At 42.9% G+C, this 16300-nt stretch overlaps 6 protein-coding genes across 6 annotated transcripts; 1 reads left to right on the top strand and 5 right to left on the bottom strand.

Moving 5' to 3' along the window:
• Nucleotides 1-4352: 4352 nt before the first annotated feature.
• BYT42DRAFT_616210 (uncharacterized protein) lies at nt 4353-5090 on the bottom strand (the record flags this gene model as incomplete). The annotated part of the gene is made up of 1 exon (XM_051572041.1): nt 4353-5090. One exon carries the CDS (start codon nt 5088-5090, stop codon nt 4353-4355), a length of 738 nt encoding a protein of 245 aa, XP_051421148.1.
• Nucleotides 5091-7104: 2014 nt separating this feature from the next.
• BYT42DRAFT_606844 (uncharacterized protein) lies at nt 7105-9112 on the bottom strand (the record flags this gene model as incomplete). Its single annotated transcript, XM_051571159.1, has 3 exons — nt 7105-7948; nt 8403-8410; nt 9087-9112. The coding sequence occupies 3 exons, from the start codon at nt 9110-9112 to the stop codon at nt 7317-7319; spliced, it is 666 nt and encodes a 221-aa protein (XP_051421147.1). The 3' UTR covers nt 7105-7316.
• A 698-nt stretch (nt 9113-9810) lies between these two features.
• Nucleotides 9811-10724, bottom strand: BYT42DRAFT_578935 (uncharacterized protein). The gene has a single exon (XM_051569335.1). It carries the CDS (start codon nt 10631-10633, stop codon nt 9896-9898), a length of 738 nt encoding a protein of 245 aa, XP_051421146.1. The 5' UTR covers nt 10634-10724; the 3' UTR covers nt 9811-9895.
• Nucleotides 10725-11214: 490 nt separating this feature from the next.
• Nucleotides 11215-11706, top strand: BYT42DRAFT_578933 (uncharacterized protein). Its single transcript, XM_051569334.1, has one exon. It carries the CDS (start codon nt 11236-11238, stop codon nt 11467-11469), a length of 234 nt encoding a protein of 77 aa, XP_051421145.1. The 5' UTR covers nt 11215-11235; the 3' UTR covers nt 11470-11706.
• A 26-nt stretch (nt 11707-11732) lies between these two features.
• BYT42DRAFT_578932 (uncharacterized protein) lies at nt 11733-12727 on the bottom strand. The gene has a single exon (XM_051569333.1). The coding sequence runs from the start codon at nt 12705-12707 to the stop codon at nt 11970-11972; it is 738 nt and encodes a 245-aa protein (XP_051421144.1). The 5' UTR covers nt 12708-12727; the 3' UTR covers nt 11733-11969.
• A 1348-nt stretch (nt 12728-14075) lies between these two features.
• BYT42DRAFT_578928 (Scd6-like Sm domain-containing protein) lies at nt 14076-16193 on the bottom strand. The gene is made up of 7 exons (XM_051569332.1): nt 16096-16193; nt 15928-16009; nt 15650-15834; nt 14886-15551; nt 14755-14816; nt 14494-14683; nt 14076-14419 (listed from the first exon to the last, which is right to left on the bottom strand). Exons 1-7 carry the CDS (start codon nt 16129-16131, stop codon nt 14393-14395), a joined length of 1248 nt encoding a protein of 415 aa, XP_051421143.1. The 5' UTR covers nt 16132-16193; the 3' UTR covers nt 14076-14392.
• Between the last annotated feature and the right edge of the window lie 107 nt (nt 16194-16300).

Raw genomic sequence — 16300 nt, 5'->3', positions numbered from 1 at the left:
CCGATCGGATGAAAAAAAAAAATGAATAACAGGGGTTCAACGGATTTCCTGACTGTGTAATATAACTGGATTTTTCAATACGATAAACTATCTGTTGCGTATGAGTCGGACAAGTTTCAGTACTGGATTCTGGAGGCGAAAGGAGCTCTTCTTTATTTTTTGCTATTTTTCATGAATATGAATTCTTCGCGGAAGAGATTCCTATTGCTGCAATCATCAACAGCTAGCCCAGTCGAGAGGTCATTCCCGTGACTGGGTTCTTCATAACACCAGGTAAAAGAGTGTCGACCAATTTGGGAATATGATATTATTATTATGCTCAGGTTAAAGTTTTATGCCAAAAGAAAAAAAAGAAAAAAAAAAAACCATGATGAATGGAATATAGGATCTTACTGGAAGGTTATCCACACCGAGACAAAGCTTGAGCCAAAAAATGTCATGAGCTGCTGCTCCGGTAATACAATCATTGTTACTAGCCATTGACGAAAATCAAATAAATGTAATTTCAAAGCTGTAAATTCAGAAAAGTAAATGTAAATGAAAGAGAATTAGAAAAAATGGAAATTCAAACAATTTTTACAAGCAGCTTCATTTATATACTTTTTTGACCATAGATTGGTGTCTTGTCTTGTTAGTTTCTTGTCTTTGTTCTGATTGGATTTATAAGAGCTGCCATGGCTGTTCCAAATCGCGATTTGGGAGATGAAACACATTTGATGCGAGAGAATCCGGATCGATATCGATTTGCAGCGTAAGCTTCTTTACATCTGGTTTAGAAAATAGGTATGTCTTTCAATGCTCGTGACCAGATATGAATCGCATAAGCATGAACATAGATAATATTGTGCTACAGGGAGAATGACGTTATTCTGTCTTGAAAAGCTTTCTAGCTCGGGTTGTCATTCAATAAAGTGGATCAATCCTGTGGGAACCGCGGATGGTGTCTGCCCCGTTTCAATTTGGCAAACCGGGTACTTTGCTTAAAATAAATCTCAGTCGAACATCCCATACCCTTTCATTTGACTGGTTCCTGTCTTGCCTCGTACTGCTTTTTCTCTTGTTACCATTTCGTATGCGTGCATCTTCTCGGTTCTCGAACTTTTTACGATGACACATTTTTTGGTGTCACATGTGTCCGATTATTGGTGTCCTTCAAGCAATGTATTTTTTGCTTACACTGTCGGAAAGGAGCAAGATAATTGCCAATGGGGGAAGCAGGTTTCGGCATATATAATTATGGGTGCTTGAAAGCCCTTTCTACCTGATATGATAATATGGCAAAGAAGAGATAGATGATCTATATTACCGTTGGGGGATTTAATGCTTCGAATGAATATAACTGCGTCATATATATCATAGCAGTTTTTATCTGATATGGACATGTACATAAGCTCAACGTTAAAAATATTAACTAACTGCCAAAGACAAAGACAATTGGGAGAAGGGGGGATATTCGCTTGCTGGGATGCTGCCTCATTGTCTTTTTCTTTTCTGAATCGACGTTGCTCTGACCTTCTTTTCACAGTTTCCAAAAGTGAACGATAATTTTTGTTTGCTACGATACATTTTAAATCCAGTGTGCAATTGGCAGCCTTTTAATTGATCACCAACGGCCCAACCTGTTATGGTGCAGGGAAGCGGAGAAGGATAACTCAATTTTTAAGAGGAGATAACACCAGTCCTGCAGTTCAAGCAGCTTACGCGAAAATTTTACACATTGCAAACGGAGAAACCAAGTTACCAGGTGCTCTTAATGCGCTGATGTGTGTTTCGGATCGTTTACTTATCTACTGTATAAGAGCATCTTTAAACTAGACAAGAATTTCTTTTATGTTTTGCGACATACTTACTTGCGTTCGCATCGGCCATGGTCATTGTAATTGCACTCTTTGTGTTCTGCCCCCATTGCAACATGGCGCCCTGAGACTGACACGTGGTTTTTGGAGTGGTACATAATCATTTATTGTCGCAGCAATATTGAATACACGGTTTCAAAAATAAAGCTGATACTAAGAGGAAGGGCAAAGGTAGGGTAACTTCCTAACATAAAACAAGAGAAGAGAATGTGTAAAGCCTGAAGCATGTCGTATCAGCAATCAACCATAGACCATATTGCACGTCGTAAAGTGACTATAGTGTACATTGGTTGCTGATATCAGCATGAATGACATGGTGCAGTCCCCTCTTTGCATGGCTTACGCGAAAGAAGTGTGAGGCTAGGAATTTCGCCAGTTTTGTTGCGAGAATCGAGCCAATGAGGTGCATTTGCAGTCAAAAAGAGGGTCACAATCGAAGGTCCTCGAACGATCTTTGAAAAAGATATAAAAAGAGGGCGTTCCTTCCTCATTTTTTTTTCTTTTGTGCGCCAGTTCGGAATCAGGGGCTGCTAGGCTGGTGGTTACTGGTAATGATGAACGCTCCGGTTTTTGGTAAAGCATTCGGGGTATGGCGAAAAATCCGAAAACCATCCTCTAATGATAGGATTGGCCATCCTCTGAAGAAGATTGTTTTCGTTCCCGTCGGCTCTTCCCTTTGGGCGCCTGACTAGTCATCAGCGCGGTCATTGTGGAAGGTATGTCGGTGGGTTTGCTTTTTAATCGCAACAAAGGTAAATGAAAAAAAAAGAAAAGGCTTTTGCCTTTATTATTCTCTTTTTGTCAACCTTTTTATCGGTTGAACAATAAAAAAAAAGTGGGCTTAATGTCCCTGTGGACGAACTACACCACTTCATATAAAAAGAAAAATAAATGAAGACTTTGCTTAGAAAAGATACAATAGAATAGACATCATTATTTTATTTGTACATGATTCCTCTATTCAATAAAGACGTCCAATTAATTCTCGCCCAAAAGCCGTCTTATTCATATGCTCTGCCTGGCGCAGCGCACTATCAACCACGCCAACCCATCCACTTGGCTCAGTTAAGTCAAGTGGGTTATTGTTTGTTCGTTCCAACTGAGAGAGGCTGCTCTTGGCGTCAAAAACAACCGAATCGTAGACCCGCAAACGCGATGAGCAATGAGGAAGTATGTTGGCGGCATCAGAAAGTACTTTTTATAGGTGTTTATTTTTCATAGGTGTGCTTTGCTAAACCGTGAAAAAAAAGGTAGAGAGGGGTGGAGTTTTTGTTGAGGAAGGGACAGCCCGCTAAGCTTTCCAACATGGTGGCGGTGCTTCTCAGCCTGGAGGCCAAATGCGACACGTCATGCTGCTGTACAAAGCGTGAATGACGGGACTCGCATGATGAGCACCGGAATTTAACAGAACCAACACGCTGGCAAAAGCGGCTGCGGCGTGGTTTACTTGAAAAGAAATGAGCTTAAAACTTGCAACTGACTAAACGGAAAATTTAATCCTCTGTCATGCAGTTGGCGGCGGATTAGCTGGTTTTGACTAATAAAATTTTCTCCAGCGGATAAAGGGGCCTTTTTCTTTTTAAGCACATGTCATTCAACGCCCCGCCTCTTTGAAATGATTTGCTGACTTCTGCTCCAGGGTGATTAACTGCGAAGAATACTTAATAGCCTACATTATCAGGTATCCGAAAAACCGAGCGGTGACTGTAGTTTGTCTGCAGAAACGGCATCTCCACTGGGTGATAGTGCGTTGATAAGCTGATTCAAAAATAGGAAATGGTCGTAATGGTAAAATGTGGCAATAATAGGACATAGAGGATCAATGCAAGACTTAAGGGGGTTTGACCGAGATCATCTTTTCATGCGCACAGCGTATACTACTCATTTTTTGCAATAATGATCTGAACTAGAAACAGGTCATGATAGAATATTGATGGATTTGTACAGTTGTTACGCCATCAGTAAGGATGATGACTGGTTAATTATATACCGCCTAAAAAGGTTGGGGTTTTTGATCACGAATACGTGCCGTGAGACAAGCCTTCTATCAGTAATCGATCGAGAAAATTATCGATTCGGCTTGGCAACGGTTCAAATCGCACACGAGATTTGAGAACATTGAGCGACGGTACAAGGACTCCCTTTTTGAAAGCGGGAAAAGTTGATCGAGAGCAATATGGATTTGAAAAGTATCACTATGCCTGCTTTTCTTCCAAAGACATGCTGCTTGTTTGAGCAAGAAAGTCTCAAGTTCAAAGATGTTTATCACCTGGATAACCGTATAGCAATACGACCTCTAAAAATTGCGTTAAAAATGCCGACCTTTGTTATTTTACATGATACAAGGATGACCGGATTGGCTGGCTAAACCCAACTTCAGCACGAGCCCATTGAGCACTGTATGGTTATAAAGGAACTTTTTCTTTATTCAAAATATAGCATAATCGAAGTGCAAATACTATTTGACTACTAGAGAACAGGCCGTCATTTTGTGCTTTAAGAGAGCACAACGCAATGAGGAGTGGTCAAGTCTTTCACAACATCCTTAATCTCGGCTCGCGAGATCTTTTCGCCAAGCTTATCTGCGTTAGAAACCAGGAATCCGCGGTTCACCGTGAATTCGCTGACGGTCAAACCGGCCCGATCCTCCGTCAACGTAATCATACCATTATCATCATGGTCAACGTCTTGATTGATAGCCAGGATATAGATTTTCAAATCGGCATTGGTGCCGAGGTTTTCGATGGTCAAATGGGAAATCGTGTAACTGCGCTCGCCAGAGTGTTCATGTGACAAGAGTCCACTTAAGATCTTGTTTGTGGCATCCTTTTGCTCTTTGTCATGGCCGCGTAGATAGACTTTGTTGACCTCTTTCAAGAGTGTTTGGATATTGCCATTATGGCGAATTTCATCGTGATGACTGCTGGTAAACCTAAAGCCAGGGAAGCTGGAGACCTTCTTGATAAAGTCATCGTAGCTGTTGGCAGCCTCCTTTAGCGATTGGGACGAAGGGTGGAATTCTGTTGCGTTGCTAGAATACTGGATGATCGAACTCACGGCGACTGGATGGTTCTTTGGACGTTCAAATAATTTTGCACCGTGCGCATCCGGATCGGTGGTATCCTCGCCTATAAAAAGGGCACCGCTGACGACCTTGTCGCCGGTCTCATTGGCGGCCAGTTCATTTGGTCGCTGGGCAATCTCCAACCAGCTTTCAAGGGTCAAAAGAGTCATGATAGATTGTTACTTAGTGTAATAAAGAAAGCAAGGCAGGTTCTGGAGCAATCATGGTCGCGTATTTATAAGCTTTTATCCTAAAAGTCAAAAGCAGGATGCCATTAGATGGGATAATTTTTAGCAACAAGCATGAATCACGTTCCACCGAGGTGAGCCGAGCATTGACTTGAATTTGGAAAAAATTTGCAACTTTTTGTCGCTCATCTTAGTTACGGACTGTGTGCGGTACAGTTTTGTAGAAAAAAGACGTTATCCGACTTTTTGGTGACGTAGGAAATTAGGAGGAATCATTCATCTACAACACATCACCTGTGCAGATTGCGTAATGGGGGTTTGTGCTAGAAACTGTTTTCTACAAAGAAGACTGCACAGCACACTCAATGATGATGAAAAAGATGGGGAAAGGAAGGGGTAGCGGTTTCAGAACGCTTTACATTATGGCAGAGCACAACAGTAGTCGGTGCTGCGACAATGTTTGTTCTCTTTATCCTTGCAAATGACGAGAACAGAACCAAACATTTTTTGTCCTTCAGGAAAGCACGGTCCTTATTTGTACGCATGGTTGTTATGTGTTTCTCCCATCTTCATGCATGTTGCCGTGAACGAATATTCAGTCGATAAGAAACCTCATTTGACACCGTATTATGTCTTTTGGTGTGCATTCAACTCATTTGCATGCTTATTTATGTTTATGATGCATTAATGTTAAAGCTTGACCGAAATTGGGGCGATGGGCTATCCAAAAACGAGCAATGGCCGAAGCGATTTCTAAATAACGATATGCTTTGCGGCATGAAGACGGCTTTTGCATGGATTAAGGAGAAAATCAACGGTTACACTACGAGAAAAAAAAAGAGAACCACCTGCAACCATCCCAACCGCATGAATTCCTGCCGGTGCAGCCGTTGCGTCTCGATGCTTTCCAAATATGGAGTAGCCCACACGGATTTTCGAAAGGGTGATCATTTTACCACCATCCAGTGGAAGCCCAATAATCTATGATCAGTCTATTACTAGATAATATCTATACAGTCGCCACTAGATTTAGAAATACTTGATTTAAGAATAATTCGATTTTACGAATCATGGTTCCCGGGGTGTTTCTTAAATCGAGAGGTGATTATATGTACTATATTAAGCAGTAGAATGAGAATCAGAATAAGCCCCAGTGAGCGCTTCTCATGAGATGTAAAAGGGATTCCTGGATAATGATGAGGTAAAAAAAAAACCTATCTCTGATGTTATCAACAAAACAGCATGTTAATAGACCGCTGGAACAGCTGTCGCAGCCTTTCGAGATATAGTCATGGGGATGGAATCGAGGATAATTAATCCAAACGAAAGTAATTGGAGCAATGCGCTGAGAAAGGGCAATGCCACATCTTCGATAATGATGCTGTCGATTCAAGAAATTCAAATTGTTGTCTGACAGGACAAAGAGTCACGTCAAGCATCTTCAGCATCATGTTATTCCCCTGAAATCTTCTTCGGTGGTAAGAAAGCGCATAACTTTACGATCAACGTTCCCACTCCTCCAGACAGAATGATGGTCAAAAGATTGGAGAGACAGCAATCCTAGCTTCAGGGGTGGATCTCCTTTAAAACCAGCTACTCTCTGGATAACAAGGCTGACCTTACGACTTCATACGGAATTGTATCCAACGCCGTGACGTTCCACTTCTTGTGATACTACTGTTAGGTGGTACGTATGCTGTCCGTGTAAAAAAATAGGCGTTTTGATTTTCCGAATCGATGCCATGATACAAGTATTCTATTAGTGATCGATGAGAGAATCGTCGATTCGGCTTAGCAACGGTTTAATATCACACACAGTCAATACCAGAACGCTGAATAGTGATACAAGAATTGCCTTTTTGCAAGTGACAGGAATGTGTCGGAAGCAAAAGGGCTTTGGAAAGTGTCATTATGCTTGTGTCTCTTCCAAGGCATTCTCCTTCTTTGAGCAAAAAATCTCAAGCTGTTTCTCACCATGATTAACAGCATAGCAATACCGCATCTTTAAAAAGCACGCTAAATTTGCCGATTATTTGATGTTTGCATGATACAAGGATGACCGGTTTGACTGACTGAGTCAACTTTAGGAAGAACACATCGACACAATACTTAGATTAATAAAGGAACTACTTTATTTTTATTCGACATGCAGAATATTCGCTGTATATGTTTTTTTCAATGCCAGAGAACAAGCCGCCATTTTGCGCTTTAAGAGAGCAGAATGCAATGTGGGGTAGTCAAATCTTCCAAAACATCTTTAATCTCGGCACGCGAGATCTTTTTGCCAAGCTGCTCTGCGTTGAATCCCAGAAATCCGCGGTTCACCGTGGATTCAGTGACGGTCACCAGGGCGGGATCCTGCGTCAACTTGACTAAGCGCTTATTGTCGTTGTCAACGTTTTGTTTGATAGCCAGCAGATGAAGCTTCAGATGAGCATTGGTGCCCAGGTTATCGATGGCTAGATGGGAAACAATGTAACTGCGCTCGCCAGAGCGCTCATGCGACAAGAGCCCACCTAAGATCTTGCTTGTGGTTTTTTTTTGCTCTTTGTCATGGCCGCGTAGATAGACTTTGTTGACATCTTTCAAGAGTGTTTGGATATCGCCATTATGACGAATTCTATCACTGTGATAGTTGGTAACCGCAAAACCACGGAGGATGGAGACCTTCTCTATAAACTCTTCAAGATTGGGGGCGGCCTCGTTTGGCAATTGGGATGAAGGGTGAAATTTTGCTACGTCGCTGGAATGCTGAATGATCGAGCTCACGGCGACGGGACGGTTATTTGGATCTTCAAATATATTCGCACCGTTGGCATCCGGATCGGTGGTATCCCCACCTATGAAAAGGGCACCGCTGATGACTTGTGGGAGGTCGCACTGGCGGCCACTTCAATGAGTGCTGGGTAGTGTCAGTCCGGTTTTCAAGCGTTAAAAGAGTCATTAGAAATGTTAAATGGTAAATAAAGAAAGCAATGCAGGCCCAGGAGCGTATTTACACGCTTTTATCGGAATAGTCCAAAGCAGGCGCCATTCAGACGGGATAATCCTTCACATCGAGGTGAGCCGGACATCGACCTGCATTTGGCAAAGTTCTGCAACTTTGTTTTTTCGCCATCTTTGTTACGGAGCGTATGCAGTAAAGTTTCGTAAAAAAAAAGGGGTTATCCGCTTTTGGTGACATAGGAAATGAGTGAGTCAATATTTTAGAACAATGCATGTTGCGTAATGGGATTTATGCTGCTGTACAGCACGGTCAATGATGAGGGAGGGGTGACGCTTCAGAACGCTTACTGATAATTCTGTAGAGTGTAACAGATGTTAAATTAGCCAATGGTGACACAATGGTTTGTTCTTTTTATCTTTGCAAGTGACGAAAATGGAAGCAAACATTTTTTATCATTCACAAAGCAGGGCCCTCATTCATACGTAAGCACGGTTGTTATGTGTTTTCCCGTTTTTCATGCATGTTGCCTTGACGAATGCTCGGTCGACAAGTAATTTCATTCGACGTCGTATTACGCGCATGCATTCGGCTCATTTAGGTGTCTGTTTATGTTTGTGTTTATGTTCATGTTTAATGTTTAAGGTTGGCCGAATTGCGGAAATTGGCTATCCAAAAACCAGCAATGGTTGAAGCAATTTCCCACATGAAGACAGGCTTTGAGACATAATGAGAAAAAAAGAACCATCTCCAACCACACCAATCGCATGAAGCCCTCCACTGCAGCCGTTACCAAAGTCCTTGCATCTCGATGCTTTCGCCAAATATGGACTAGCCCACTGGGACTTTTCAAAGGACGATGTTTTCTACACGCTCCAGTCGAAGCCCAATGATCCATGATCAATCTATTCATCTGATAATACAGATATGAACTGCTGCAGTAGGATGATAACAGGTATAGGTCTCAGTTAGCGCTTCCTATGAGATGCAAAGGGAATGCCTGGATAATGTTTGAGGTCAAAAGGAAGACCTACTTTCTAACATTATCAGCAAACAGCATGTTAATCGACGGCTGAGTTTAAGTAGGAGAGTTGTGTACACTGAATATTAAGCTTTTGCAGAGTGGATCGGTTATATGCATGGCAACAAAGAACCGGCAATGCACCATTTTATCCATTTTGGGACAATGGGTGGGTGCCAGCTCAGCGTATTTGAATAAATCTTTTGGATTGCAGCAATGAAAAGAAACCCTTCTTTAATACCACCAAAAAGAAGCCAATATCAACATTGATTTGAATCTACAAAAGCTGATATTTCTAAGGGCCCTTTTTGTCTCCTAACTTGGTCGAGCGATTAACTAATCACCGTTCGATCCGGCTTACCAACGGTTCAAAGCGCATAGCAAGCAGATATCCGAGTGTTGAATGTTAGTACAGAATTCTCTTTTACAAGCGAAATGAGTATATCGGAAACAAAAGGGCCTTCGAAAGTGTCCCTTTGCTTGCTTCTGGTTTTTTTTTCTTTTGTAGGGATTGTTTCTCTTCCAGAATCATGCTCTTCCTTGAGCTAAAAAAAATCTCAAGCTCATAAATGTGTGTCACCATGGATAACAGTATAACAGTATAACAGTATAGTAATCTTACAAATCGCGTTCTAAATTTGCTACTACTTGCTGTCTAGAGGATACTTGTGCTGGTTAAAATCAAGTTTGGGACGAGCAAATTGGCAAACTGTAATGGTTACACTTAAATCACTGAAGGAACTGTTTTTTTTTTATTCAACATACAGCTTAATCGAGGTGCATGTTTTCTGACTACAAGAAAACAAGCCATTATTTTGCGTTTTAAGAGAGCAGAATGCAATGAGGGGTGGTCAATTTCTTCACAACATCTTCAATATCGGCACGCGAGATAAAAGTGGCAAGATTATCTGCGTTGGACTCCAGAAACTTGCGGTCCACTTTGAATTTGGTGATGGTCAATTCGGCGTTATCCTGCGTCAACATGATCATACCATTATCATCGTGGTCAACGTTTTGATTGATAGAGAGCACACGGAGGAACAGATCGTCTTCGGTGCCGAGATTTTCGATGGTCAGATGGGAAATAGTGTAACTGTGCGCGCCAGAGTGTTCATGCGACAAGAGTCCACTCATGATCTTGTTTGTCGCTTCCTTTCGCTCTTTTTCATGACTGCGTAAGTAATACCTGTTGACCTCTTCTAAGAATGCTTGGATATCGCCATTGTGGCGAATCAAATCTTTGTAATCGCTAGCAACCGTAAAGGCAGGGAAGGTGGTGATCGTCGTAATAAATTCCTCAAGACCCGTGGCGGCCTCCTTTAACGACTGCGATGAGGGATCGAATTTTGCTCTGTTGCTGGCATGCTGGATGATCGAGCTCACAGCAACGGGATGGTTCTCCGGATACTCAAAAATCTCCGACCCATTGGCATCCGGATCGGAGGGATCCTCGCCTATGAAAAGGGCGCCGCTGACGGCATATTCGGCGGCCTCACTGGTGGCCACTTCACTGGGTCCCTGGGTAGTGTCAAGCCAGTTTTTAAGCGTCGAAAGAGTCATGATTTTGATTGGTAGATAAAGAAAGCAATGCAAGTCCTGAACAATTCATGGACGCATATTTATACGTTTTTATCCTAAAAGTCAAAAGCAGGCCGCTATCCAGATGGGATAATGTTAGCAAAAACCATAAACCACGTCCCACACCGAGGTGAGCCGGACATCGACTTGAATTTGGCAAACGTTTGCCACTTTATTTTTTCGCCAATCTTTGCTAGGGAGCATGTGCGGTAAAAGCCTCATAGAAAAAAGATGAAATCAGGGGAATCATTCGTCTACAACAATGCATTATCTGTGCACGTTGAGCAATGAAATTTGTGCTGGTCTGATTTTTTACAAGGATAAGTGCGCAGCACACTCCATCGTCGGTGGTTGCTGGCACAGCTGTCGCAGCCTGTCGAGATATTGCCATGGGGATGAGATTTGAGAATGACTGATGCAAACGGAAATAAGTGGAACAATGCGCCGAGCATAAGATAACGCCACATTTTCGATAATGGCGCCGTCGATAAAAACAATCCAATGTTGTCTGACAGGACGGAAAGTCGCCACAGCTTCAGCATCAGGCTCTTCCCTTGAAATCATTGTCGGTGGTAAGAAAGCGCATGACTTTATGCCCAATTTCCCCATTCTTCCAGACAGAATGCTGGTCAATCATTGGACAGACGGCAATTCTAGCTTCAGCGGGTGGCCCTCCTTCCAAACCAGCTACTCTCTGGGTAAAGAGACTGATCTTACGACTTCATACGGAATTGGATCCAGCGCCGTCAACCGACTGCTCTCTCACTCCTTGTGAAACTGCCGGCAAGTCCTACGTATGCTGTCCGAGTAAAAAATGAGGCGTTTCGATCCCGAATCTGTGCCATGAGAGTAAAGTAAGCATTGTATTGGTGATCGACCTAGAAAACCATCGATTCGACTTCCCAACGGTTCTAGCAATTACATTATTAAAACGTTGAATGCCGGTACAAGGAAATTTCTTTTCTATGAGCGAGACAAGTCTACCATGGCTTTCCAAAAAGTGCTATTATGTTTGTTTCTCTTCCAAAGACATGATCTTTATTCGAGCAAAAAAGTCTCAAGCTCACAAGTGCATGTCACCGTGGATAGCAGCATAGCAATATCGCATTCTTAAAAAGTGCGGTTTAAATTTGCCGCTACTTGTTGTCTACAGGATACAAGGATGAACCGGTTTCTGGCTGGCTAAATTTGATTTTAGGACAAGCAAATTGACCAACACTTAAAATTCGCATAAGAATCTTTTTTTTTATTCAAGATAGTAGCATAATTGAGGTGCATGTTTTATTGACTACTAAAGAACAAGCCAACATATTGCGCTTTAATATAGAAGAATACAATGAGGGGTAGTCAATCCTTGAACTACATCTTTAATCTCGGCACGCGAGATGGCTCTGGCAAGCCTATCGGCGTTGGATTCCAAAAATCCGCGGTTCAACGTCAATTCGGTGATGTTCAAATCGGCATTATCTTGCGTCAACGTAATCATCCCATTCTTATCATGGCCAACCCTTTGATTAATAGTGAGCATATGGAGCTTCAGATCGGCCTCGGTACCGAGGTTTTCGATGGCCAAATGGGAAATCGTGTAGCTGAGCTCGTCAGAGTGTTGATGCGACAACAGTCCGCTTAAGATCTTGTTTGTGGCTTCCTTTTGCTCTTTGTGATGGCCTTGTAGATAAACCTTGTTAACCTCTTCCAAGAGTGTTTGGATATTGCCATGATGGGTAATTCCATCTCTGTGGCTGCTGGTTAACATAAAGCCAGGGAAGGTAGAGATCCTATTAAGAAAATCTTCAAGACTGTCGGCGGTCTCGTTTGGCGGTTTAGACGGGTGGAAATTTGATGCATTGCTGGAATACTGAATGATCGAGCTCACGGCAACAGGATGGTTCTCCGGGCGCTCAAATATTTCCGGACCGGCGGCATCTGGGTCGGTGGTATCCTTGCCTATAAAAAGGGCACCGCTGACGATACTGTTGTCGGCGGTCGCATTGGCGGCCAGTTCAAGGGATCGCTGGGGAATGTTAAGCCAGCTCTCAAGTGTCAGAAGAGTCATGATAAATTGTTAACTGGGGTAATAAAGAAAGTAATGCAGGTCCTGGAGCCATCATAAACGCGTATTTATACGTTTTGATCCTAAAATGTCAAAAGCAGGACGCCATTTAGATGGGATAATTTTAGCAAAAGACAATAACCACGTTCCACACCGAGGTAATCCGGACATCGACTTGAATTTGGCAAATATTTGCAACTTTTTGTTCTATCACCGATCTCTATTACGGAGCGTGTGTGCGAGAAACATTTCGTAGAAACAAGATGTTATCCGACTTTTTTGGTGACTGGAAAATTAGGGAAATCATTCCTCTACAACAACGCATTATCTGTGCATGTTGCGTAGCCCATTTTCTACAATGATGACTGCTCAGTACGCTCAGTGAGGATGAAAAGGATGCGGGGGAACACTTCAGAACGCTTTTACTGCTGATGATTGTAGAGTACAACAGGTATTAAAGTGGTCGATGGTGTCACACTGTTTGGTCTTTTTATCTTTGCAAGTGACGAAAATGGAAGCCAACATTGTTATCATTCAACAAAAGCACGGCCCTCATTTGTATGCACGGTTGTTATGTATTTTTCCCATGCTCATGCATGTTGTCGTTACAAGTAACTCGGTCGATAAGTAACCTCCTTCTGACACCGTATTACGTCGCTCCGTATGCATTCGACTTATTTGTATCCTTGTTTATGTCTATGATGCACCGATGCTCAAGCTTGGCCAAAGTTGGGGCGATTGGCTATCCAGAAACGAGCAATGGCCGAAGCGACATAAAGACAGGCTTTGCGACATGAAGACGGCTTTTGCATGAATTAAGGAGAGAATTAACGGTTACACTACGAGAAAAAAAAGACCATCTGCAACCACACCAATCGCATGAATTCCTGTAGCTGCAGCCGTTGCATCTCGATGCTTTCCAAATATGGACCTGCCCATTCGGATTTTCCAAAGGACGATCTTTTACCACGTTCCAATCGAAGCCCAATACTCCATGGTCATCGGTTTATCATATCATACTGCTGCAGTAGGATGAAAACAGGAACGGTATCCCAGTGAGCGCTTTTCATGAAATGGAAAGTAGATTCCTGAATAACGTTGAGGTCCTCTCCCCCCAAAAAACCCCAGCGGGCTGGTGTCGCCATCTTTTGGGCTTGAACAATTCTTTTTTTTTTTTTTTTTTTTCCCGGAGACGCTATTTTGGAAAGTCGCTTCAGCCGCTTGGTAGCTGGTGGCACGAGTGTCACCAGTCCAAATAACTATTATGGCCACCGACAATTCTTTCATCAGATGATACCACTGATAAGGATCGTATTGCGATTCATTCCAAAAAGAAAGGGAAGTTCAAAACATCGCAAGTCAATCAGCAGATAAAGAATTAAACAAGTTCAATTTTTGTTAATGAGAATTGGAATGGTGTTAAAGAATATGGTGGGTTTGAAAAGAATAGAAAAAAAGGAAAAAGAAAAAAAGATTCCCTGTAAAAACATCACCTAAGCCCGATAAGAAGAAAAGACAGAACAGACAAGTAACAAAAAGAAATCAAGGCAAAAAACATAAAGAAACGGCTTGCACGATGATTATACAATCAAGAGAGCTGTTGTTCCATTTTCAATTTCATGACTGCAAAACCGCCATTCCCATTTGACGTAAAAAAATGGTGTAGATGAATACTTTCTGGTTGTTGATTATTGCTCTTGAACCGATTGTGGCGCCTATAAGTTGTTCATTTCAATCCTGTTAATCTCCCCGTAAAAAAATTAGTTCGTTCGCAAATTCGATGACTTACTCTGTTCTGACGGAAGTTGTTGTTCTGGTTGTAGTTGTTACGGTTACCGCCGCGATAGTAACCTCCACGGCCACGATAGCCACCACGACCACGGTAGTTGTGGCGATGTCTGGATTGATCCACAGATGCCTGACCAAATGTCTCCATGTTCAATTTGCGTTCTTCATGGAAATGTCTTCGTCGAGGTTCGCTAAAGTTTTCAATGAATCAATATGAATAAATTTCTTTACGGTTCCCTTTCTTTTGGCCTATGGATTTTACCTGATTCCCTTCTCGCTACGTTCCTTGGATTCGCACGAGATGTTGTCAAAGAAGCTCGATGTCTAAATCATCATGGGTTCATCATTTTTGTTCCCACAAAACAAAGAGGGGAATGGTATGGGTTTACATACCTTGTCGTAGAACTGTTCGTCTGCTGGAGGGATATAAATCTCCTCTTCCGCCTCTGCATGCGTCGTCGTTTCCTCATCGCCCTTCTTTGAAACCACTTCCTTGACAATCTCATCCTTGTTGAACTTGGCATTGGCCGATTCGAAATCAAAGTCGGATTTCGGTACATTAAAGTCGCTTTTGTGACCTCCCATGCGTGTCCCTCCCGTGCGCTGATCATGATAACGACCACCACCACGACCACCACGCATACTTTCACTGCCGCCGCGGCGACGACCGGTTGCGCCGGCTGAGGTGGTAGCATCCAAAGGTGACGTTTGCGTCGCTGCCACTTCGACTTCCTGCTCGGCAGGCAGTTGCATCTCACTCACGGTTTTCGCCAGTTCTTCAATCTGGGTTTCGCTAATGAGGGATTGAGTTTTCGGTTCTTCCGGTTCGGTTTTTACCCCTGTTAACGGTTCCTCTTCGGGCATCTTGGGCGCTTCAGGTTTAGTTTGAGGCGTAGTGACGAGCGGGTTGTCCATGGGAGGCGGCGGCATCATGTTAGGTGGGTACATGTTGGGCATAGGCTGCGGCCAGTACGCCGCGGAGGGAGGAGGACGCTGTTGTTGCAAGTACGACGGAGGAGGCGCCATATAAGGATTCATGGCAGGATAGCCATTCATGCTCTAAATTTTTTTTTTTAAAAAAAAAAAAAGAAACCGTGGTTTGTCAGAGACAAACGCCATTGGCAAGCGGGAAATACCAATTAGCTAGGGAGCCTTACCATGATGGCCGGGTCTTGGGGCATGGTTTGTGGTGGTGGTGGGGGAGCCGGTTTAGGAGGTGCTTCAAACACTTGGAGATCCTTGATATCCGATCCACGGAATACCACAAAGTCAAACACATTATCCGATGGGGGAATCTCTTCCTCCGGTTTTCCACGACGACCTTCGGTGCCGTACGAGCGTACTAATGACCAGAAAACCCATCAATAAACTGTTTCTCCTTCGCAACGTAGGAATGATACAGTTTGTATATAAATCATAGAGATGGAGTATCTACCTTGTTCGAGGCCTACGGTAGAGTCCTGTGCATTGATACTGTGAAGTCTTCCCACGTAACGAATATCGCTTAAACTGATCAGCTTTTGGTGCGTAAACAAGTCGTAAAAAAAGGAGACAGTATAAGCGTCAGTATCCTATTTCATAGACTCTAGTAAGATGTCATTACCGAAATCTTTGAACCAATGTAATTTTCTCCACTCATGACGCTAGTTGAAAGAGGGAAAAAAAAAGAGGTAAGCAGCGCAGCGTGCGTGGAATATTGACACACGGAAGTGTGTGGACGGACGGAATTTCGAATTCGAATTTCGAAGGAGGTCGACGTCATCCCCTAACTAAAGGAAATTTTTTTCACCAGGTTTGATTGGACAAAA

Source organism: Radiomyces spectabilis (assembly GCF_025331425.1).
Source record: "Radiomyces spectabilis strain NRRL 2753 chromosome Unknown BYT42scaffold_10, whole genome shotgun sequence".
In the NCBI taxonomy this organism is placed as follows: Eukaryota; Fungi; Mucoromycota; class Mucoromycetes; order Mucorales; family Radiomycetaceae; genus Radiomyces; species Radiomyces spectabilis.
This window is presented reverse-complemented; position numbering and strand designations above follow the sequence as displayed.